Source organism: Ailuropoda melanoleuca, chromosome 1, assembly GCF_002007445.2.
Source record: "Ailuropoda melanoleuca isolate Jingjing chromosome 1, ASM200744v2, whole genome shotgun sequence".
NCBI lineage: Eukaryota > Metazoa > Chordata > Mammalia > Carnivora > Ursidae > Ailuropoda > Ailuropoda melanoleuca.
Window position 1 is genome coordinate 29122581 of NC_048218.1, and position 26547 is coordinate 29149127.

The 26547-nt window shown below is 36.6% G+C and overlaps 1 protein-coding gene across 14 annotated transcripts in view; it reads left to right on the forward strand.

Annotated features, from left to right (window-relative positions):
- ROBO2 (roundabout guidance receptor 2) overlaps window positions 1-26547 on the forward strand; it is a 1624218-nt gene that overhangs the window by 1444926 nt on the left and 152745 nt on the right. For all 14 annotated transcript variants that reach the window (XM_034656798.1, XM_034656814.1, XM_034656802.1 and 11 more), the window contains exons 4-6: window positions 7541-7698; window positions 10489-10609; window positions 22868-23006. In XM_034656798.1, coding sequence (XP_034512689.1) covers window positions 7541-7698; window positions 10489-10609; window positions 22868-23006 — 418 coding nt within the window. The remainder of the gene's footprint in view (window positions 1-7540; window positions 7699-10488; window positions 10610-22867; window positions 23007-26547) is intronic.

The window sequence follows — 26547 nt, forward strand, 5'->3', positions numbered from 1 at the left end:
CAAACTTTTATTTTCTTTGGTCTAATAGTGAGGGTTAAATGAGAAGGAAAAGAAAGAGAGGGATGTGGGGAAAAAATGGGAAGAAAGGGCAAAAACAGCATTGTGCAAAGCAGTTGTAACAAGCCTTCCTGAAACCTAGGAGCCTAACTGCTTTGGCTAAAGGCTTGAGGCTCATGGGACATGAACCAGATTGAAAAGCTAGAAGCAGACAGATGGCTATTTGTAATCATCCTGTAAATACAAATCCTGTAAAGATGTCATGATTGTTTGTTTGTTTGTTTGTTTGTTTGTTTATACTCAAACCTAGATCTAGAGAAAGTAGGAGGCAGTATCATAAGCTTGAAAACTCTGGTATTTCCCTTGTTACCACCTTTTCTCTTTTCTAAGCTTTATTTATTTAAGTAATCTCTACACCCAATGTGGGGCTTGAACTTATTACCCTGAGATCAAGAGTCGCACATTCCTCCAGCTGAGACAGCAAGTCCTGTCTCCCTTGTTACCATCTTGAGAAACATTACTTAATGCTATTTTTTTAATGCTAGCCTATGTAATTCTGTATTTTGAATTCAATGTGCTATTTTTTCCATTACCCAGAGTTGTAGGCATCTCTGTAACCAAGACTGGAATTAGCCCTAAATGGGGCAGGTGCTAGAAAGAAGTTATTTGGATAGTAGAGCAGAATATCTTGAGGGTGTTGAGAGGAGGTTTTTCTTCTGAATAGAGGAAGGCTTTGCCTTGAGCATGTTTAGGCTAATACCTGCTGTTCCAGACACCATCGTCCTCCTCGAGTACTATATTTGGGCACATCTCTTAAGACGCTCTCATTCCTTTGAGCTCTGTGATGCTGGAAACATCAATCCCACATGAGCAGTTTTGTGGATGATGGCACTTTAAGGAAGAAAAAAGAGGAGCCGATTAAACATTAATTAGCTCCTATCCACAACTTCCTCCTAAGCTAATGGATAGAGTATGCAGATCCCTGTCAAATATCAGATGCTAGGCTTTGCCAAAAATAGGACTTCCAAGTGTTGAAGGTATGCCAACTGCCGGCTCCTTAACTCAAACCAGAGGAAATGATTGCCAGAGACAGGCCTCGGAGTCTGCCGTGGTCAGATGTCACCAGTTTGCAGTGCCACATGCGATCCAAGAGTTTATGAATGATCTCAACACTCGGTCCCCAAGGAGAACATATGCATTACAGAGGTTATGGATACAAATTACAGAGAGCAAGATGTTTCCATGCAATTTCTAAGAATCCTTCAGCAAGTTTTAAACATTAATGGAAAACATTAAGGAAGTCTTGGCACTCTTAGCAGGCCTTCAAATTATATTGCTGGTGAGGACAGAACAGAGCTAAAAAAAAAAAAAAGGATTCAAGAATAAAGGCTTAGCTAAGAAATCTGGAGCGGGCCCTTCCTCTTGTGAATTGTGTGTTTGTGTGTTTTATTCCCTGCAGAATACCAGGCTGCCCAAAATGCTATGACTTGAAAATGAACAAGTCACAGGGCATCCTTGTTTATTCAGCATGCTCCAATTCGTATCACTGGTTGATCTGGATCATTTGCTGAGTGAATTTGCTTGCACCGGGAGTCATAGTAGAGATGGGGGGGGGCAGGGGTGAGCGTCTCATTTTGGAATTGTCAGCATGCTGCAGAGGTGCCAGAGTGCCAGAGTGTCAGCTTGCACAGCGGTAGCAGGATGTCTCCCCACTGAGTTCTTTCTTTCTCGTTCCCTTTCTGTGCAGAAGAAACCACTTATGACTTGTCCCCTAAATATCAGATTTTATCATCTATTTAGCTGGTGGCTAGCCTGTCCCTTCCGCCCCTATTTTGTTTGATTGTACCAAATATAATAAAATAGTTTGTTGTGAATGATGATTCCTCTTTTGATTTATTTGGTCTTTCCATCATAGAAACTTCAGAAAAATGCAGAATTATTATAGCTTGTCAGTGGGGAGCTTTCAGTTGAAAGGGGAAACTGAATTTAAACTGGTCTAAGTATGAAAAAAACTCATTTAGATCATGTAACTAGAAAGTCCAGATTTGGCACAGTCTTCAAGATTTATTTGTCCAGATAGGTCATCAAGAACTCAGATTTTTTTTCAAGTGCGTAGCCTCAGTTTTGTCCTGAGGCTGGAGCTCCCCCTGGGGTCACAGCATGGCTGTCAACAGCAACCATTGAGTGCAGCAGGAAGAGACAGTGTTCTTTCCTCGGAAGTAGAATAGAAGACTTGAGCTTCAGGCTGGTTGACATTACAGCTGCTCATTCCCCGTGGTGTTAGGTGGTGGTGCTAGTGATGGTAGGGAGAGGGAAACAAATGTACCAGCTATAGGAATAGCTATTACATTTTCTTCTAGTCCATTTTAATACTGATAGTATAATTTGATCTAACAGTTTTACTGGTTGGCAAAGATCTGTTTTGTCTTTACTGATTTAATCTGACCCTCTTGAACTGCCTGGATTTTATTTTAGAGCTATATGAGCTTGTGGGTAGGCAAGTCAAGTATGCTATCCCTTAAATCCAACCAACTAGAACAAAACAAAACAAAACAAAAGTGTTGTGGTTTATTTGATATGAGAAAAAGACTACAACACACCTCATGAAGAGCAGTTCATCACTTCAGTCAACCAATCAAGGCCATTCGACAAGGTCTTCCATGCCCTTCAAGATGGGAGGCCGTTAGAGAGTTACCTAGTCCAGTGTGAGTGTAGAAGGAAACTTTTCAGATAAGTCTGAAGCTGACACTGAAAGAATGGTATGCGTCTGAATGAAGAAATAGGAAAAAGTAAGGAAACAAAAGGGAATCTGGGGGAGATTTCTAAGCAGAAAGACCACCAGATGCTACATTGATAATTAGATGTTCCTCTCTTATATTTTCTACTGAGAAGTCTTGAGCCACACAGCTCTGACAGCTCATGGGCACATACAGAGAGAAACCCTGCTGGCAAAGAAGGCTTGTTATCAGTGTCGATCGGAGTTGCTATCCATTTCAACTGCTGCTAACAATGGTTTTTTTTTATAATTTCCTTTTAGATTACCTTTCTCATAATCTATTTAGTTTGTCATGGTTGGTATTCTTTATCCAATAATGTGTATGACTACTTTCATCAGTGATATTTTTAGTCTCTATATTTCTAATAACTACTCTGAAACGTGTGTACCTTTTAATTCAGAAATACATCTTTTGGTCTCTTAATTACGTAGCCTTGTCTCATTATTATTGTTAATTTAATTTAATAAACTAACATGGAAATGTCTGAGTAATGATTTGCCTTGCCTTTGTTGACAAAATATAAAATAAAAATGTAAAAAATATAAAATACAAAATATTTTATAAAATACATAAAGATATAAAAAGTATAAATTATATATTTTTTAAATTCTTGAGCACTGTCGATTTGGAACAGAAGGGAGAGGAGTTGGAGGTGAAAGAGATGATATTATGAGAAGACAGGAATCAAAGATGTAAGCTCTGAAGGCACAACTAGATGTAAAACTCTTTTAGGGCATTATATGAGTTACCTATTGCTGTGTAACAAACTACAAGACTCAGAGACTTAAAATAACAAACATTTATTTGCTGCCTGTGGATCAGGAACCCAGCTAAGAGTTAACTTAGTCATCTGCTATAGGATCTCTCATAACACTGCAGTAAATGTGTTGGTCAGGGCTGTGGTATCATGTGAAGGCTCAGCTGAGAAAGTTTCTGCTCTCAAGCTTATGTGGTTTTTGGTGGGATTTGGGTGCTCCAGGGTAGTTGGACTGAAAGCCTCAGTTCCCTGTTTGCTGTTGCCTGGAAACTGCCTTTAGATTATTGTCAAATGGGCCTCTCCATTGAGAAACAGGGTATCTTACATGATCAGAGGAATCCCATGAAGAGAGAGAGGGAAGGACAGAGACAGAGAGAGTAAAAAAGATGACAGTTAACAATCATTTATAACTTACTTAATCTTGAAGGTGACATTCCACCACTTTGCAATAATCTATTCAGTAAAAGCAAGTCACTAGGCCCAGCCCACAGTAAAGGGGAGGAGATTTCATATGAGAATAAATGCCAGAGGGGACGGATCATTGAGGGGTAGTAGAGAAAAAGTTTACCACAGACATTATCATGTCATTCTCGTTTTCTATTTCTTAGCCATTTTATAGGACAGTGCCAAGCACATTGTTGTGTTTGGTATGTTCCTGGAGAATTGAATTAATTTGTTACAAATCTTTATGTCACGACTATGAACTATATTTTATGAAACACACAAGTAATTCAGAACTTTCTGATCTTCCAAAATAACTTCCTAAATCATAGTGCCTGTCAATGTAAAAAGAATGCAAGTCTAATCTAGGTTAGGAGTAGCTGGGTGAACTCTCATTTGTGGTTTTCAGCTCATATACAGAAATGAATATTTTGGTTCTAGCCAATGAGATTCCACACCCCCCCCATGGAGACTTGAACCCTTGATTTCTAAATTTAGCTCCACAAGAAAATTCTATATCAAAAGTATATATCTATTAAATCTTTTTTTTTTTTTTTCTGAAAGCATAACCTCACACTACCCTCTAGGCTTTTGTCATTGTAACCAGATTTCGTTTCTCAGTTAATCGGGTTTATTTCTTTTCACTCTGCTTAAAGACCTGTTTGGAGCTTTAGTTATTACACATATAGCTGCGTACCCTTGTTTTGGCTTACTTGTCAAGCCACATCAAAAAGGTAGCTCTCAATTCTTTCTACAATAGGGGCTCAGGAGAAAAAAAATATATAGACTTAATTTGGACTTGCTTTGCTTTTCTACATTTGCAAGACCGTTTTACTTCCCTTCATCCAAAATGCATGAATTCTTTACTATAGGGAATACTTTCTTTTCTTTATCAGCTGCAATAAAGTATAGGGCAAAATCCAAGACAGAAATGAAAAATTAGCACAAAAATTGGAAACAATAGTTATTATTTCATTTTACTTTGCTTATATTAAGGAATGGATCGACAAACCTCAGAAGCATGTAAGCAAATATCAGAACATACCTATCCTTTTTGACAGTTTGAGAAGAGTAAAAATGGCTTTACTTTTCACTAAGAGTAAGTTTTTGGTCTCCAGTGCTAGGATCTGATGAAAACGATGTGTTCCCCTTGAACGTTTTCTTTGAGAGAAAGAAGAAACCATTTTATTACCCCAAAGACTTAGGGTAAAAGAAATGGTATCACTAAGCAAAAAATGAATTAACTGAATGCTATACAAACCCCAAAGAGCATTTTCCCAGTTGAAGAGGGTACAGTACCAATTATACTATTATCTCACCCTACTCTCTGGGTGAATAGTCTGAAAGCCTAAAATTACAGTTGATGTTAGATTTCTTGGCTTCATTTGCAAATTGGAGTCATTTTCTTTTTTGTGAATGCCATAAACACATGTTATATTGTTTAAGAGTAGCAGTCCTTAGTTTGTTATGATATTTTTCTCCTTTTTGTCCTCCGTGTCAAAGGACCTTTATTTTATTTTTTTTTTCTTAATTTGGCTTGTTGCAAATTGATCTAACACTGTGTTTCTGAATGATTTGCAATGGCCTTAAGTACCATTTGAGCAGAGGCTTTTTGGGACGGCATTTGTTAGGAGACCAGTTCTAGAGAAGGTCCTTCAACTGGCCAGATGTGTCATTTTGGAACAGATTGAGGGCCTGCCAAAACACCATTTGTTGCCAGTTCCGGATATTGGTGGGGTGCTCACCACTCTGTTACCATATTTTTGCATGTCTTAACATTGCATAAATAGGCAGCTGTTCTGTATTTAGAATATAAATGAGTCACCAGCTTGCTTTCCCAGGAGGATTTACCTGCAAAAGGGAACCACAGTGTTAACCCCTTCCCATCCCCCTGCCTGAATGTCACATTTAAATGCACACTTCTCTCAGCCCATTCAGAAGCAAATCCTTATGCATATAAATCACACCTCTCTTGCCAGTGAGACAAGAGAACCAAAAAATGTGCAGTTCACCGTGCTAAAATGGAACACATTTCCTTAGCAGCAAAAGCAGTAAATTAATCAGCTTATAAACTGAGAGTGAGCATTTTGTGCTGAATTCTTTCTTACTGTTCCTTCAATAGGAGACGAGGTTCTCCAATCTCGTAAAGGCCGTGACTTCATTAAGATGGAAACCCCTGTTAAAGGATGTGTTGCAAGGGACAAGAGAAGAAAAGCCCTAAAAGTCGCTCAGTTGTCTCTCTGGAGCTATTTGCAGGCCACGGAATTTTTATTTATTTTGAGAATGACAATTAACCTAGAGACTTTGCCCAACAAAGGAGCAGAGTGCTGAAGTAGGTCTCATTATAGGACACTGAAGACAGTTGGTGTGACCCAATCCACATTCGTAGCAGATGATTCACAAAACAGGCTAGCAGAAGCTACCTAATTTTGATTTCAAACAGCTTGACGAATTTATGTATAGACATAGATATAAGACACTGTCCGTGCATGTGTGTGTGTGTGTGTGCGCGCGCGCGCGTATGTGTGTTGCTCTTTGATACATTTAGGAAACAAAGTTGTCAGTGTCAGAATACAAAGGAATAGGAAAGTCAAGGCAGTTAGAAAAAGCAGAGGCAGTTGAGGTATATGGTATAGGCCTGGTCTTAACTACTTTTTTGAATGTTTCCCCTAAAATAGACATAGCCCTTGTTTGCTAAAGAAACGCAGCATTCTGCAATCTGATAGGACAAGTCATTTCTCCAGGCTTTTCATCTTGCCAGCCAAAGAAAAGCACACACAGATAGATAGGTGACATTTGGAGAGCCAGGCGTGCCAGATTTTTGGAGGTTACAATGGAGGTCCAACCTGCTGTTCTCCTAATGAAAGGAGGAGAAATTCAGACTGGCCAAACTGCTATAAGGGATATCTCTGCTCTGAATGTCACGCTGTCCAGATGTCGCTTGGCAGGTGGAGATGCACGGAGAATGAAAATGTAGCCCTGTGTATGTGGGTGCTAGTGCGTTGCAGGGTGAACAATGAGTCCGTCTTCTGAAGTGTAATGAAAACAGTGTGGAACTTGTCCATATTCATGTCATGAGAAAGGGCGTTCTCAAAGAGTCCTCACCCCACTTCCCGTCCCAGATTGACATGCATACGTGCTCACAGACCATGTGCACATGACTTGTTTTGAGGTTTTAAGTATAACTTGATAATTTATTTAGTGTTTTTATATACGTATAAGTATATAGGCTTTTTCTTTATAGAAAATGGGATCATACTGCATAAACAATTTTGTACCTTGAGTATTAAATCTCAAAACTATATCATGAGTATTTCTTATTTTCCTTAGACTTTTCTTATATTTTAAATCAGATTGTATAGCAAAAATGCACAATCCTACAGTCAGCCATTTCCCTGTTGAACATTTAGGTTGGCTCTAGAATGTTTTAAGACAGACGTGGCTATGTTCTCGGTAAATATTTAATTTTTATTAGAACAAAATAAGTAAGACTTGAAGTGACCTTTTGCAAGAGAAAGCTAAAGTTGCTGTCACTGAATTTTCTTTCACTACAATTCTTTTTCTTCAGTGTTACGAGATGACTTCCGGCAAAATCCCACAGATGTCGTAGTGGCAGCCGGAGAGCCTGCAATCCTGGAGTGCCAGCCTCCCAGGGGACACCCAGAACCCACCATCTACTGGAAGAAAGACAAAGTTCGAATTGATGACAAGGAAGAAAGAATAAGTGTGAGTTAAATTAAAATTAACGCCTACGGAGATTGACTATCAAGTCTTCAAATGGGTATATTTTATCGCTAATAAAATCGTAGACCTGCCCTGAATGCTAATTATGGTTACACTGCATTGAAAGGAGTGAGAAAGAAAAAGCGAGAACTAAAACTGCAGGATGAGGCTTCAAAGAGACAAAAATCATAGAAATCAGGCGTAGATGATATATTAATAATTATATCAATCTGAATATGAAAATATATGAATATGTAAATATATATGACTATGTAAATACATGTATATATATCTTTGCAGTAAAAAATGACAAAGCTCTTTTTAACATCTCAAATGCATCTTTTGGTCCTGTAGTATCACATGAGCGATAAAGGGTAAGTGATGGCCGTAGCCGTATTCAGTAGAATGTTTCTTGTGACACTATTTTCAAAATTATAAGAGACGATAATGTGAAGTAATGAGTACTTCAAGCACCTTCTCCAGTTTTCAAATTTAATATTTATAACTAAAATTTTATACATGAATTCATTTCAGAGTTTAAGAGGTATAAAGAAAAATCAAAGTAAACATGACTTTTTTTGGTTCTGCACTTTAGCTCTTATAGAAAAATAGTTTGCTTTCAAGGAAAATTGATGATTAGGTTCATCACTTGATTAATATCAAAATGAGACACCCAGAATATTGTAAAGAGGTGCAGAAGGGGAATGGTGTATAATTATTTTATATTTTTAGAGGATCTACTCAACATTTGTTTGTGATGCCTATGGGAACCAGTTCACTGAAATAGTAGGTAACGCTTCAAACCTCTGATGCTGTTCTTAGTATAATTTTTATATTCAATATAATTATTGAGAATAAACATGTTTTACTTAAAATAATGTCTCATTTAACTGAACAAATGTGCCATTTCTATAAAAAGTCCATATAGTCTGGTGTCTGTCATCTTTAAAAATATCTTATAAATGAAGAATTTTTTTTTTATGCATGCATCATGATTACATCAGAGCATAGAACCGGATAGTCCACATAAGAGATAAAAACAAATATTCGTGTGATTCTGGCTTGAACTCTTGACGCCATGAGGATCTACAAGGCCAGGGAGAATTTGGTCCTCAATGGTTTGTGCTTGGGTACCAAACATGAAAATATGCTCCTGGTGTGGAGTAAAATCAACGTTGAAGGGTTTCTAGTTCATGTTTGCATCAATTTTCGCTTTATAACAAACTACCACAAAATACAGTGACTTATAATAACCATTTTATTTGGACTATGATTCTGTGGGTAAGATGACAATTCTTTATTCTGGGCCAGCTTGGCTGATCTTTGCTAGGTTTTCTCATGCTTCTGTGGCTTATTTAAAAGATGTGCTGGCAGCTGGATGATCTAGGGTAACCATACTCACATGTCTGGCCATTGACTTATACTTAGCTGGGCATCTTGGTTCTTCTGTTGACCTTTAATTTTCCAGCAAGCCAGCTCACACTGGTTCCCATGGTGGTCTTAGGATTCCAGCTGCAGCAAGGAAAGACAAGTCTCAATTTGAGGACACTTTTCGTCTACTAAAACATTGCTTTAGTTTTGTTGGTCAAATCAAGTCATATTGCCAAACTCGGCTTCAGGGGGAGGAGAAATGGCCTCCATGGCCCTTTTTATAACCTGCAGTTTATTATACTGCATATAAGTAAGAACAGGTTGGCAGTCTTCCCATGTAAAAACAAAATTGAAAGTCCCTTTCTGTGACATGACAAGTTTTAGCCTGACATATATCTGTTGAGAACATACTACATGGGTTTTGTTTGCCTATGAGATAAAAACAGAGGAAACCAGCGTGTTCTTACCTCCTATCTCTTTAAGAACATTCAGTGATTGTGATGCTAATATTGTTGAATGATATAAATACAAAGAAAAAAATTGGAAAAGAAGCCATGAGTTGGTGATACACATACTGAAAATCTAATTCTACTTCAATACCCTCTTTAACAAATAGACATTTTAACATATTTGGTCAATAAATGTTTCACATTTAAGAAACAATTAGGAAGCACCTTTTAGAAGCCAATGATTTACACCAACTCATACTGTCATCATTTTAAAAAATTTATTTTTATCTGACCTGCCCTTCTCTTCAAAAATTATCTCATACATACAATCAAGGTGAGACATAGATAATTAATGCTAACAATTGAAATTTAAGCTCCATGAAGGCAGAGGTTTATTATTATTTGGTTTACTCCTGAATCTCAAGCATCTAAAACACTGTGCAGCCCATAGAGGTACTCAGTAAACGCTTGTCGAATCCCTCTGCGTCAGTTGGATTTCATTATATTACCAAAAGCAGTTATTTAGTGCTTCTTTCTGATAACAAATAGCAATAGCAATTCATTCAACCTACTTCAGAGTGAAGACCAACCATTAGGATTTGGTGGAAGCAGTCACAAGAGTCAAAATAGGACCAGGCAAGAAGAAAAAGAATGGCCAAAAGCATTTTCTAGCGAGGGAATATGAAGGCTTATCTTGAGGTAGACGTTAAGAGAAGGAAAAACACATGCGGATGCCAAAAGGGGGGGAAAGTTTTGTGTCTTAGACACTGAGCTATTTCCTTTAGAAAAAAAAAAAAGTCTGCTTAAATATTCAAAATTATTTATTAGTCACTCTTCTCTTTGTTTACTTTCCATTTTCTTTCTCTCTTTTCTTTTACTTTCTTTTATTTCTTTTCTTTTTTTCCCCTCCCTCTTTTCTTTTTCTTTCTTCTTCTTCTTCTTTTTTTTTTTTTTTTTTTTTTTATTTTAACAGATCCGTGGTGGAAAACTGATGATCTCCAATACCAGGAAAAGCGATGCAGGGATGTATACTTGTGTTGGCACCAACATGGTGGGAGAAAGAGACAGTGATCCAGCAGAGCTGACTGTCTTTGGTAAAACTCTCTTTTAAATTATAAATTGCTATTTATATATACTTTTCCTTTGATGTTAAATATATTTATTGCTACTAAACACCAGGCCTTATGGGGACAGGTAATTATGACTTACAGTGAGTAGTGAAGGACTGGATTTGCCTTGTTTTCTGGTTCTGTCTTTCAGATAAAATCTTTGATGTGAAAAAAAAAAAGAACTTTTGAAACAATAATTCATTTACTTTATTCATATGTATTTATAGGATTTGCCTTTCATAAAAATGTAAAAACTTGATTTTTCTCAAAGTCTGTTTGAGATTATTATATCTGTCTAAATTTTATTCATTGTGATACATTTATCAAGTATCCTTTATATGCAAGACAGAGGATAAGTTTTTTTGGTTTTCTTGTTTTTTACTAGTGCAATGCAAAGACATTTCACTTGTTTTCTACTTAAAAAAAATTCAAATTGAAATATTTACAGTGTAGCTTATGATTTAAAAAACTAGTTACACACACGCACACGCACACACACACACATAAATACATACATGTAATCAAAATTAGGAAAAAAAAACAAAAACAAATAAACTGTCTTGCTGATGTAGGCAGGCTGGGTCCAAGAACCCAGGGGAAGATCCCACAGGACCAGCCTAGAGGGGCCTTGGCTTCACACAGGATAGAAATCAAACGTGAGCCACAGAAAGTGAAAATAGAGTTTATTGAATAGTGTAAGTGACAGACAGAGAATAGCAGACGAGGTGTCTGAGAGACTCAGAAAGGAGAGAAGAATGAATTTTGTTGTTGCTTTTGGCTAGGAGTTCCTACTAGAAAAGGGTATAGGGTATGTGTTCGTCCAGGAATCCAGGGTAGGTCCAATCAAAGGAGTGTCAGGTGAACAACAGGGGTTATTCCATGTATGACTGAGGGTAGGGGTATTGATGGCAGAGTCAGCCGAGGTTTGTTTGAAGCTAATATCCTGGAACATGTTTGGGATCTGGCTCTTCTCGGGTGTTATCAGGTGTTTGGGGCCTAGGACAAAAACTCAGAGAATGATTCACTTTCTTGCTTCCCCCTTGATGGGGAAACAGAGCTTCTTTGGCTGATTCAGAGGCAAAATATGGAACGTGAGCAAGTGGCACTTCGCAGGAAAACAACAGAGACAGATCCTTTCTACAATGGAGCCCATCAGCTTCTCTACTTCATTGCTATGATATTCATGTTTCTTTAGATTGAAGAACCAAGGGATTCTTTACTGGAGTAATATGATTACACACACACACACATATGTGTATATACGCACATACATATATACATATATACAAACATATGTGTGTAACAAACGCTATCTTAAAAGATTTAACTATGGTTGATATTATGGAATTTTTTAAAAGATTTTGTTTATTTACTTATTTATTTTTGAGAGAGAGAGATCATGAGTCTGCGTGCAGGGGGTGGGGCAGAGGGAGAAAGATAATCTCCAGCAGACGAGCAGACTCCCTGCTGAGTGCGGAGCCCAACATGGGGTTCGATTTCAGGACCCTGAGATCATGACCTGATCAGAAATCAAGAGTCAGATGCCCAACCAACTGAACCACCCAGGCGCCCCATATCATGTGATTAAAAAAAAAAAAACACAGGAGATAAGTGGGATATTTAAATAATATTTTGTGCCAGCGAAATACTCTTCTGGTTCTATGAACTACGGTAAGATTTTATTGCCGGTCATTGCTCCAGAACATGTTTGAGGGTAGTATCAGAATCCTGAATACCTTCTGAAAGAAATTTCTTTTGCAGTTTGAGATGTGCCATCCCGTGGTATAATGGGAGTGCCACGATGCGAAAGAGCCGTATTATGATTTCCATTACATTTAGAGCGTTAAGATATGCTTTGTGAATATGTACCCAAGTGTGAGCCACTCTTTCCAATCACTCTGAGTACCAAGTAATCTCTGGTAATATTCCTTATGGATACTAAGCAGCTTGAAGTCCCAAATGACAGAACCAGGAGAAATCCCATAGTTCATTAAAGGAATTGAAGAGCAAAAATAAAATTGTTCAAAGTATGCATGTAAATTTCTGTCCTGCAGAGCTCAGACAAGTATCAGTTTGCCCTTAAATTTCATGCAGTCAGCCTGAAGAGTCTCAAAATGTGTTTCACTCCATAATGAATAAAATACAGTTTTGCCTGGTAAGATATGAAATTAGTGGTCACTGAACATTAGCATTGAAAACCCACAAGTACAGCTGTTCTATTTAAAGAAACACTCATTACTATTTTTCTCTAACTGCCACAAGCTTAGGAACAGAAAAATGTTGAATTATAACAGTACATACTGCCTTCAGAAGGAAATTGAAAGGGTTTAATGTCATCACCCAAGCAATTAGACTTACCAAAATGTGACTGTGTTATGAAATATTCACCCTGCGTTCCCTAAAGATGTGACAAGAACTACAGGAGATCCTTAAATATGTCAGGAGTTATAGTGGAATTTCTGAATGATTTTGAAAATACCTATAAACCAAAAAGATTGAATTTGTCTAACGGACATACCTGTGGAAGAATTGATTTCAGAAGCTGAGAACATTTATCTGAGGATGTAAACTAGTCAGAACCGACCCAAGGGGTTATAAGTATAATATTAAGTTGAAGAGAAAAACCAAAATCTCCATTACTGGTAAGAAAACAACACCCGAACCCGGAAATAAAACATAAAAACACTAGTGATTGTCCAAATCAAGGACCTGACAAGGATTGCATGAGAAAGATCCCTTCTGTACTTTGCTCAATTCTGAGAGAAAAGAGCTAGTGTGCTATGAAGAGTGGGGACTTCCTTATTTTATGTTGGTGCTTTTGTGTCCAGTACATGTTTTCTAATAAACTTCCTCATATTTCATGGTTAGATATTATTATTTCTGACCTAGGGTTTATAAAAGTATAACTGGTTACACTTTACCCCCCTCCCCCAATTTTATTGTCAGGTAGCAACAATTCTGCTTTAAAATATTTGGCTACCATAACCCCTCTGTAGCTACAGAAAATTTTTACTTGTCCTTTGCAACTCCATCTTTAAATATGTTATAAAGAAAAAGTAACTGATAGTATTAATTGCTTAAAAAATATAATTCACTTAAAAATGGCAAGAAAAACAGCAAAAGGAGTAATAGGTGTTGGCTAATACAAAAGCCTTCGGCAAGTATTTTGACTCTTTAGTAAGTAAGCTTGAACTTAGAAGTTTTTTTAATTCAAAAATTGCACCTTCTATTTTAGAGATCTCCTATTTAGACAAAGACACAATCAGTGTAACTTCATTTTCAAAATATTGCTCTGCCCTCCACCATGCATCATTTATTCTGTTTGTTTTTGTTCTTTAATATTTGTAGGCCATACATAACAGCTTACTTAAGTGGGCAGTGCCAAATCTAAAATTAAGAAGTAGGCATCATGGTGTTAATGGACACTAAAATCTATGACACCCTCCAGATGCCTTCATAAAGAATACTCCCTAGCACTGTACATATGTTAATTAAGTTCTAAAGATCCTGAAGTCAGAGAAACTAGAATTCCATAATTAAATTTCTAATTATGGGTAAGTTTGGGCTATCTGTTACCAAAATTTAACTGTCCCTTAAAAATAACAATTTTTTTCAAATGATTTTTATTTATTTATTTTTTTAAAGATTTTTATTTATTTAAGAGAGAGAGAGAGAGCATGAGGGGGGCAGAGAGGCAGAGGGATACGTAGACTCCCTGCTGAGCACAGAGCCCAACAGGGGCCTCAATCCCAGGACTCCAAAATCATGACCTGAGCCGAAGTCAGACACTTAACCCGCTGAGCCACTCAGGCACTCCGAAATGATTTTTATTTTTTATTTATTTTAATTTTATTAAAGATTTTTATTTATTTAGTTAAGAGAGCATGCACAGAGGGAGAGTGAAAGGGAGAAACAGACTCTCCAATGAGTGGAGGCCCGATGTGGAACTTGATCCCAGGACTCTGGGATTAACCAACTGAGCCACCCAGGTGCCCTGTCCCCCAAATGATTTTTAAATGCTTATCAAAGTAATCCATGAAAAAAGATTTCATATGTTACACTTCTAATAGACATTAGAAGTATTGCTAAACTTACAATGAAGTACAGAAATATCTAGCTCTACCCCTCCTTGTGATACGTGCGCGCACGCGTGCACACACACACACACACACACACCTCATCTTGGAGCATTTCTACAAGCCTGTTTTATCTTTTTCTTCTGGGAAAGGAATTTTGTAGAAGTCTAAATAAAATATTTTGTATTATATAACGTATGAGGACATGCAGATTTGAATTTTCTGATTAACTATTAACTCCTAAAACCAGTATTAATGATCCCACACTTAGTATTTTTCAATGTTGCGGTCTCAAGAGATACATTTTACTTCTCTTCTACCGAACATTTGTGTAAAGCCTTCCAGTTTATTCCTATATTTCTAAATATGTCCTTAGTCTTCAGTTTTATACATTATTTTGACTTCCTATTTGTAGGATAATGATTTGGCACACTTATATCCCCTTCCCCACCTTCTCACTTCCAATTTCCCTTCTATCTGTCCTTCAGTATATTGACTTTAGAAACATTGGTTATAGTAAGATTCAGCATTTGAGTTCTTATAACCATGTAAATGTGGACTGAGCTTAGTGTTATGCTGTTATGATGGCATTTCTTTTCTGGCACTTACTTGTTCTTCGAGTTAGTAACAAGCCTCTTTTTTTCCTTTTACATGTGTTTGTCTACATCTGTCATGCGTTCTTGAAATCTCTAACAGAAGCTTAAAATCCTCTAAATTCTACTTAGCTATTAAGTCCCCCCTTGCTACAGTCTTCCTGGAGGCCTCAGACCTCCTGCCAGTCTGACTGGCTCGATGCTGTTTAGATCTACTCCAGAAGCTCATGCTGATATTTATTTCCTCTTTTCTCTCACGCTGGATTCTGTTTCCTGCACCCTTTTGTTTCTGTCTTGGTTAAGTCCTATATCAGAACAGTTTCTCTCCTGCCTTCTATTTGACTGGAGCCTAGGGCAAATTTCAGAGCAAAATATGTGTATTCTTTCTGAAACTTGGTTGATACTTTGGCTGGTTATAAAATTCTAGTTTAAAAATATTTTGCTCAGAATATTATAATCACCACTCCAAAATCATTCAGCTTCCACTGTTGCTCTGAGAAGTCTACCGTGCTTCTGACTCCCATGTGATCAGTTTTCTTTCTTTTTCTTTCTTTTCTTTCTTTCTTTCTTTCTTTCTTTCTTTCTTTCTTTCTTTCTTGCTTTTTTCTCTTTCTAGTTGTTTCAATACTATGCTTTGGTTTGGCACTTCTTTCTTTTACTGGCTGGACACTTGATGAGCAATTGTAATCTAAAAACTCTCTGTCTAAACAATCAGGGAGTTATACTCTCCCATCTTTTTTATTCATTTTATATATCAAACATGTATTTGTTAATTTGATGTTAAACTGCCCAGGTCTTTCTTTTCTTTCATTCTTCCTTGTTTATAATATTCTGTTCTTGTTTCATAGATAGCTAAACTCTCTTGCATCTTAGGATTTTACTAACCCTTTTCTTAAATAAAATTTTCTTGTGATCTTCCTGCTTTTATTTCTTCTGACTTCCTCCCCACCCCTTTCCCCACATTGTTCTATCTTTTACACTGGAGGCTTTCTTCAAATGGCAAGTGATCTATTGTTGTTCATTCATATTTGATTGCTATTCACTAAAAAGACTATTAGAATCTCTGTGTCAATTGATGGCTTTCATGGTAGGGTAATCAAATTGGGAGTAGCCATTTCATTGGAGAATGAGTACAGAGGGTGGGGCTGGTGATGTTGATTTTTAGTTATTAGAGGAAAGATTATAGGTGGTGGCCTGAGTGTAATTGAGATACTGGGAGACAAAGCTGTGAGAGAAGAGATCTTAGTACTACACCTTAGGAAATGTCTTAAGTTTTATTGATAAAACTTGTGGCTTTATTGATAAACCTGTGGCTTTCATGTAAGAATTCCAAATATACGGCATCATTAAAATCAAGATTGAGAGCAATACAATTCTTTTAAATAATATTTACTTGCAAACTTTAGAACTGCAAAGTATTTCTTATTCATTCCCTCATTTAACAAACATCAGTTGAGCACATCCTATGTGCCAAGCCTTGTTTAAGTGTTTAATAAAGTAGTAAGATGAAAAGACATGTACCCTGCTCTCGGCAGACCTTTTGCATCATGGTATCAGCAATAACGTGAAACTTTGCTTGTAAAATATGGTGAGAGAAGCATTTTCCCTTCTGAAAACATTCACCTATGTTTGTCTTTGCTTCACAGGATGATTTCTCTCAGACAAAGAAAATTCTTGGCAAGAAAAGAAATTAATGCAGCCAGGATTTATTTAATCACATTCAGACAGACTGATCATTATCATACAGTCTGTTTTGGAAGGGCACAATAATTCACATTCAATGGCTATCATAACCCTGTCCTCTCACGCGTGCCCAGTTAAATAAAAAGAGACATACTAAGGCTAGCCGTCTGAATTCCCAATTTAATAGACAACATAGGGTGGCGAGTACTTCTGGGTCAGTTGAAGTTAAAGATAAGGTTTACAAGCACTGGTTAGCTCTACTGTCCTTTTATTGCACAGCTTTGTTCGTACAGGACTTAAAGGGCTCTACCTATGTAATTATTGCTGCAACACCACTTTCATAATGTCACACAAAGTTTATTTTAAAAATTGTTAAGATGATCCTGGTAATAGCTGTCATGACACAGCCATTGCCCATTTTATAGCCATAGTCGAGGACTGCCTGCAGTTGAGAAATTTGTTCACTGGGGATTTAATTTCCTTCATTGTCGCATGTAAATAAGAAATGTTAGAGATATTATGCAACCACATTTCAGACTTATCGTATTTTGCATGAAAGTGAACGTTTTGTTTTCTGAACATTATTGACATAACTATAGTGAGACTTGGAATTTGATTTTATTACAGCCACACACGGAGTTGGATTTTCCAGAATATGCCAATTTGAAACTAAATTGACCTGACTACTTGAAAGCTGTACTTTACATAGTACTACATTGCCAAACAACACTACAGTCTCAAGAGAGATTAACCTTGTAAGCAAGTTATGCAGGTGATTCAAATCCAGTTAATCTCACATTAAAAAAAATGTTAATTGCATTGGCAAAGACATTGCCTCTGATCACTCCATGGCTATATAATTAGGGATCAGGCCATTCAGAGGGACTCTAATCTAATTGATAAGCAGTCGGAAAAAAGCCCTTGAGATTTCTCCCCCTGATTTTCAATATGGGATTGGACATAAGGTGGTAACATGGAAAAATCAGTGACCTTATTTTACATGCCTCAAAATTAAGTTTGCTCATGATTTAGTAGTTAAAAGATGTTTTCATACATATTTATTTTAATTGTGCAAAGCTTCATGGGGTACAAACTCCATGAGCATTAATGGGTATTGAATGTGATTACTTATCAACTTACTTTCTAATCCTTATAACTTTGCATTTATTTGCAGATGATTTGACAGAAAACAGTAAACCCCAAGACATTTCCTTGTAATTTTGTAATATGTGTCTGAAAGGGGCATGGCTATATGTTTGGCTTATGGTGATAGTATCCACTGCAGTGACAAAGCCTTCAAAAATACATTTTCTACCTGGACAACTTCTTTAGTCTTTAATATTCATGTTTCTGGTTCTCAGATTTTCTGGAAATAAAGTCTGGTTAAGGAAACTGGCAAATAATTCTTACAAAAAAAGTATTTCCATTTAAATAAATGTTAGGCAAACCTAGTTTTTAACATAGTGTTTTATTGTAGGCGGTTAAAATTGAGGTAGAAAGTGATTTTAGTATAATTAGCAGAAAACAATTGGAATAATGAATAATACAATTTAGAGATAATTACTGTAATGGGTATGGAAATTCCCAGAATAACACTTTAAAAGTTGTGACCAAACTCTAATATATTAGTAAATGTCTGTGTCACTTTGTTGGAAGGTACAACCGAAGATACTCCAGGATAAAACCCATCTTGATGTGCCCTGTATGTGCAAATGACTTTTATCTGGCTTATTCTTTGCTTTGTCTTTTCTTTTTTTCTTTACTATCAATTGAGTTACATTTTCCATCATGAGCCAATGTTAGGCTTCCAAAAATTCTATACCACATACTCTCCTGTGGTTATCTAGTTGCTAGGCAACTAGACTCTGCTTGAGGGCAGAAGGGAAGAGTGAAAGTTCATTGTGAAGTTGTCTACCCCTGCTGAGTTCATCAGAACAGCAGCAGGGGATCCTATATCTTCCTTCTTCTTGAAATTATAAATTAGGTGCTTCCACGTGTCTCCATACAAAACGGTGGGGCTTAGGACCCATATGATAGCCAAAAAACCCTCAAGGATCCTGATGGTGTCCCCGAGATGAAGAGACAACTTTGCTTTTAGTAACTTTGATTTTGTAAAAAGTCTAATGTAAAGTTTAACCTTTGGATTAATTATATTCATATGTTGCAATTTTGTGACAGGTAACATGTTAAGGGAAGCATACAAAAACTTGGCCTGAAAACATTTATGTGTGTTTTAATGGAACTGGTCTCACATACTGTTATACAATTTACTTTATAGTTAGTATCATGTCATGAAAATTTTCCATGTTAGATAGATGATAGACATATAGAGATAACTTTATCATTCCAATGACTTACTAGTTTTGCAATGTATGAATCTGCTACAATTTTTCCTACAAGCACCCATTTTCCAGTACTGTAAGTGTTGCTACAATGATCCTATGTAGTTCTTTTTTTGTTGCAATGATCAATTATCAAAATTATTATTCTGTTCTCCAATATTCATACTTCCTTTCTTTTTCTTATTGATCATTAATGTTGGCATGTCCATCTTATTCCTGATTTTAGTAGGCATGATTTTAGCATTGTACTTTTAAAAAAAGAAGTTTTGCATTTAATTTCTGATAAAATATCTTCCCCATGCTTAAGAAGTTTCTTTCGATTCCTTTTTTATTATTTTTTTTAAATCCAAGAGCTTTTCTAAATCTACAGATACAATCATACTTACTTTTTTATTTTTTCCCTCCTATTATGTAAGTAGCCTCCTTTATCTTCTTAATTAAGAATGCATTTAACTTCACATAACAGAAACCTGACCACAATGGCATAAGCATAAGGTGTTCACTTTTCTCATGTCTACCACTTTCTGTGATGAAAGAATCTACACAAACACACACACACATCCCATATCCATGCCAATCTGTTCCAATTTGCTAAATAGAAATGAGGATCTTTCTAGACTTGTCTTCTTCAACCTCCACATCTGACTGATCACTCAGTTCTGATCTCTCTTCATTCTGTGCCCCTTTCCATATCTATAGAACCACTGTATCAGTCGAAGCTGATATAATTTCTTACAAAAACCATTTGACCTAATTCACTACTTCGCATTTCTCTTCTAGGTCATCTTTCACAGATCTGCCAACACAGTCTTTTCCACATGTGATTTAAAATGTTGCTTCTTTATTTAAAAATCCGCAGCAGCTCCCTTTCTCTCTCAGGGCAGAGTTCATATTCCTTGAAATGGCCTATAAGGCCCTTCACGGTCTTGCCATTCCCTATCTGACTAGCTTCATCTCCCACCACTTTCCTGATGAAACCAAGCTGCTGGCTATTCACCAGCTACCAGACTCAAAGCCTGACGTAGGAAAAGCTGTGTTAACAAGTGCTGAACGAATGAGCGGATGAGGGAGTGACTTGTCTCCGTACACTAGGTTGTAGCACAACACACCCGTTAAAATCAGAGTGCACAGGAAGAGTCTACTGACAGATGATTTCTCAATCTCGAGCCATATTAGCAGTAGCTTAGCTCTCTTTTAACATTGGGTTATTGCAGCTTTTAGGTGAATTGGATGAACATCCCCAAGTGATTGGAAAGAAAAAGTTAATCCTGCCTTCTGTGCTAATGATTCATTTTTGCTATTAGCATTCCAAGCACTTGCACGGAGATATTGTACTGCTGCTGTTGTCTATTTGCTCCAGAAACAATAGCTCAGTATCAACCAACCAGTGCTAAAAATAGTTGTTTGGAGCACGTAGTGTCCAGAGTTCAAAAGGATAATTAAATCAGGGCACCTGGGTGGCTCAGTCGGTTGAGGAACTGACTCTTGATTTGTCTCAGGTCATGATCTCGGGGTTATGCGGACGAGCCCCGCATCAGTCTCCGTGCTCAGCGTGGAGTCTGCTTGTCCCTCTCCCTCTGCTCCTCCCCCACTCGTGCTCTCCACTCTCTCTCTCAAATAAATAAAATCTTTAAAAAAAAAGGATAATACTAAATCATTCCATTCAGCATGTAGATTTGCTCTATTGTCTTTGGGAGAAGGGGCACTTAGCTGTTAATTGATTGACTACCTAATGGGGCGCCTGGGTGGCACAGCGGTTAAGCGTCTGCCCTCAGCTCAGGGCGTGATCCCGGCGTTCTGGGATCGAGCCCCACATCAGGCTCCTCTGCTATGAGCCTGCTTCTTCCTCTCCCACTCCCCCTGCTTGTGTTCCCTCTCTTGCTGGCTGTCTCTCTCTCTGTCGAATAAATAAATAAAATCTTTAAAAAAAAAAATTGATTGACTACCTAAAATCTTTAGGAGCAACCTTTTTTTTCCTTCCAGGTTTTTATGGATTATTTCTAAATTCTGTGTTTAAAAAAGCTCTCCATGAAAAGTTCTATTTGCCTGTTTTACAGCTTGGGATTTTGAGGTGTCAGAGTGCAGATATGTAAGCATATGCAAGTTGCTATTTTAGAGAAAATTTTGATCCATACTGTCAACTTCACTGTGGAGAGATGGAGTTGTCTTCCTTCTGAATGCCAATGATTGTTGACTTTACTACAATACGTTTCTCGAAACTTACACATATATTTTATAAATATATATCTTTATTTAGACAATAAAATTACATACTTCCATCCTATGCTCTTAATATATGCTATTTGAAGTGATTTATTTTTTTTAAAGATTTCTTGCTATATATTTTTCAGTTTTGTGCCACTTGTTTGACATTTTTAAATTGGATTTGAAGCTAAAGTCTTAAGTGACTAAATATGGCCATATGGCCAGATAAATTGTGTCAAATCCCAATGGATTTCATCTTTCTTTCCCTTGACTTCTCTTTCTACTTCAGTAAGTAGCACTATTGGACTGCCTATGATTTGGAGACATGTGCTAATAAAAACTTAACTGGTAATGTTTCCTGTATCAGACCATTATCAAAAAGGGAAGAAACTAGATAAGAACTTAAAGTGCTTGTCATAAAAGTACTATTTGTTTTATATTTCTCTTAGATGGTAAGATTTTTATGGACAGGGATTGATTGTTTTCCTAGTGTTATGTAGAGGGGCGCTGAAATGCAGAGTAAGGGGGATAGATGCAAAGTAACAACAACAAATATACATGATGGGAAAATTAAAACAGAATACTAGAGAAATAAACATAAAAGTTAGGTAAAGAAAAAATCTGGAACACTGAGAAGATAATTGGAAGTGGCCCTAGAAATTTATATATGACAGTAAATAGTTTAAAATAATTCATAATAGTACTTTTTACTTAAGAAAAAAATCAGATTTGACAGCTTTTTTATTTAAGAAAAAATAAATCAGGGAGCTTTCCATACATGACGTGGAAACATGGAAGTATCGGGTCCTTGTGAAATGATAGCCTATGTGGAACAATTTAGATAACACTGTTGTGTGAGAGCACAACTTTTTGTTTGTTTCCTCTAGAATTCTTTTTTTTTTTAAGTTTTTATTTTAACTCCAGTTCAGTTAATGCTAGCATTCTTGATGGAAAATTAAAATTAGTTTCCTCTTTGATATTTTCCATCAGTTTCTAGTTTTAATTTTCCCACTCTGCCATTGTGATAGATTCGTCATTTTTATCTCTTTCCTTCTTTCTGTGGAATACGGTGTTCAGATTTTAATGATAGGATTTACATGATTTAGCTCAAGAATTCATTGAAAAATCAATTTAATATTTTCCAAAAGATTGTATAGTGTTATATATAAATTATAGCTCCTTCTGTGTTCCAAAATATTTTATTTCATTCAATTACATTGGATTCATAACATCTTATCAAGACATAGTCGAGATACAGATTTATGTTTTTCCTATAATGTACTTAAAATGTGCACAACATTCATTTCATTTTACCATTGTTGCTTTTTTTTTTTTCTTCCTAAGAACGACCCACATTTCTCAGGAGGCCAATTAACCAGGTGGTGCTGGAAGAAGAAGCTGTAGAATTTCGTTGTCAGGTCCAGGGAGATCCTCAACCAACTGTGCGATGGAAAAAGGATGATGCAGACTTGCCCAGAGGAAGGTAAGAACATCATGTGGGTGTGAAATTGTTAGATAACCATTGAATAATTAGAAAAAAAAATAGACATCCTGATTGTACCACCAGACACTCATATCTCAGTGTATTATTTCCACATACATGATTTTTACATATGTAAGCCGAGTAGCTGCTGTTTAATATACTGAACTCCTCCAGGCTTTTAATGTCACTCTTTCATTGAATTTTCACATAAATGCCCAATCCTCCATTCCATCTACTATCTCCAAATATCAAAGATTCTTGAGGTGGGACCTTCCAGGTCTGCCATTCTGCTTCTGGTGAACTCTTGACTACCTAGCCTAATTGCCTCCGACTCCTGCTCTGTTGCCGCACTCACTGGATACTGTCTGCCTTCCTTTGTTGTCCAGAGCATCACTAAGCAAAGGCTGCTGCGTGTAGCAGACTTTAAGGTCTGGAGTAAACTAGAAGTTTCGTGCAACACAATACTGAAAAGGCAGCGGATACTTGACATCACTATCCACACAGAAATTTGTCATTTAGGGACTACCTGTCACTTTCTCAATCTCCATCTCTTCATGGAGATTTTTGCTCTGCCACTTTTCTATTCTTCCTATCAGCAAACCCCCACCCAGTCAGTCAACTCTCTACGGGAAGTCCAAAAATGTTTATCATCCTTTTATAAAAATATTTAACCTTTTTATTGTCTAAATCTTTCCAAGACCATGCCCTTTATGACCAAATGAATCATTCAAGTGTTTTTTTTCTATATAATGAGCAAGTCTAGCTTCTTTTGAAAAAGATTTTATATATTTTTTAACACAGAGAGAGAGAGAGCAGGAGCAGGGTTAGGGGCAGAGGGAGAAGAAGGGCTCAATCCCAGGACCCTGGAATCATGAAGTCTAGCTTTAAGATTTGTTTTGTCTTCCTCCTAGTCTTACCTTCTGAAACTATAGCCATCACACCTACTACAATCATCATCAGCATAAAATTTCACATGCTGCCTTTTTAGTAATTTTTTTCTAAAACCAAAAAAAGAAATTAGGTTTCATTCAACTGACTGAAATTAAACATGCTTTCACTGACATCATTTGCCTTTTATCTGCTCTCACCAGCAACCGCTATGGATGCTTTACTAAATGTATGCATTCATTTCAAAATTTTGATTTATTTATCCCTAAGCATCTGATACTATATTTTCTAAAGTTATATCATCAACAGCACTGCCCTGAAATGGACCAAACATTTTAAATAGTCAGTGAGAGGTTCTTTGCAATGTATAGGAATAAAACAAGTGAAACTTCTAATTTGTTTAGTTTTTCAGCCTAAATGATAGGGAAAGTCACCTCTTTGTTTCCTTCATCACTTTGCTGTTAGAGATCTAGACTTAAAGGAATGTTGTTACAGAAGTTTGTGAATGTGGGATTCCTCAAGTCTTTTCAGTGGAGAAGCAGGTTAATAAGCATGAAGAGTTTATGGAGCTGAGTTATTAGTGTCTATCCTCTATGTAGAGTCAATAATTTTCCTCAAGTTTGAGAGCACTTAATGTGTAATTTTAAAATGTTGATGTAAGATTGAGAGATGAATTATATAGTAAAATTTGGCCTACTGTAGACAAAGGTTAATTTTCAATTACTGGGAGTAAATAGACTTGTCCTTTTTTTTTTTTTAAAGATTTTATTTAATTATTTGAGAGAAACAGAGAGAGAGAGAGCATGAGCAGGGGGAGGGGCAGAAGGAGAGGGAGAAGCAGACTCCCCGATGAGCAGGGAGCCAGACGGCTGGCTAGATCCCAGGATCCCAGGATCATAACCTGAGCCAAAGGCAGATGCTTAGCCGACTGAAACACCCAGGCGCCCCAGCCTTGTCCAGTTTTTAAAAACAAACAACTTTTATTTTGGAATATTTTTGGCTTTATAGAAAAGATAGTACAGAGAATTCCCATATACGTGATACTCAGTTTCCCCTATTGTTATTAACATCTTACATTATGATGAAACATTTGCCATTTCTAATGATCAAATGCTAATGCATAATGATTAAAGTTTATATATTCTTTTGATTTCACCAGGTTTTCCATTAATGTCTTCCTTCTGCTCCAGGATCCAATCTAGGGTATTTATTTAGTTGGGATATTATAGAATATTGCATTTACTTGTCACGTATCCCCAGTGTTCTCTAGTATGACAGTCCTCAATCTTTCATTGTTTTTATGACCTTGACAGTGTTAAGGGGTACTGGCCAGATAGCCTATAGAATGTTCCCCAAACTTGAATTTGTTTCATGTTTTCTCATGCTTAGACTGGATTTGTGGGGTTTGAGAATTGTGAGAATGCCCTTTTGTTACATGATATTGGGGGTTTACATGATATCCACATAACATCCCTCACGATCCTGCCATTTTTAATCATTTCACAAGATCCAGTTCACAAAAGTTTCAAAAATAAAAAGTTGTAAGAGTGTGTTGCATTTTAATGGGTCTATGTCTTTGAATTAAGGTAAAATAAAACTTAATCAATCCCAGTTTGATTTGTTCCCAGATTTCTCTAGGTGTTAGGTCATAAGCCTGACAACTTTAGTTGCTACAATATTCCCCAGTCTTACCAAATTCATTTGCTTCAGAGTTCAAATAATAAAACTCAAAGAAAAGTACGAATACTACATGTTTAGAATGGATGATAGAAAGGCTCTAAAGACAGGGTTGAAATTTTGAGAAATCTTACCTCTACTAACTTTCCTTAAAACATTGTGATAGGTTTCCGGCCTCTTTATTTTTCTATTACTGGCATGTTCCTACTACAGTGCTTTGTGTGACCAGCTAAATATTTTTAAAGTATTAAGCAAATGGAAATGCTGTGTAAGCTTTACATTGTATGTTAGAAAGGCTTAAAGTAAGGATCAGTGCAGTAAAGAAATTGAGGTCAATATTTTTATCATGATAGAAGCCATGTACTTTTTCTCGAATTCTCAATCTTTAAATGGTATTTCAAAGAAGCTTATTCATTCTTAGATTTGTATGCATTAGCCTAAGCTTCGCTTATGCATAATGAGGGGGAAATAGACCTCTTTACTTGGTGAGGAATAACAGTAATGACTTTTAACCAACCATAGCCTAAATCAACAACATTGATTCTATTACATTATTTAAGTCTCAGACTAGGGAGATGGCCATTGTTCTTGTGTAAGCAATTGTGTGAAGTGGTGTGGAGGATGACATTTCTTTGGCTTAACATTTAATGCAATTTGAATAAGGTTTGTGTCGTGGTTCATGCTTAACACATTTATAGTAAAGCTTTGTAGGGCAGCTGCATAGCCTGTAATTACTATGTAAGTAATATGTGACTATTTTTCTTTCGGAGACAAGAAAAGCTTTTCAATTCAAGTTTAAATTTATGAAATGCTGTGATAGCTGTTTAAACCTTCGACACAGAAGAAGATATCGGTGCCAAACTTTCAGTAACCAGAGATGAATTAAGGGTGTATTTTTTTTTTTTGTCTTTACTGTGAAAACATTTTTTTTTTTAGTGGTACTCATATACCTCTTTCTTTGTTTTAGCCTTTAAAC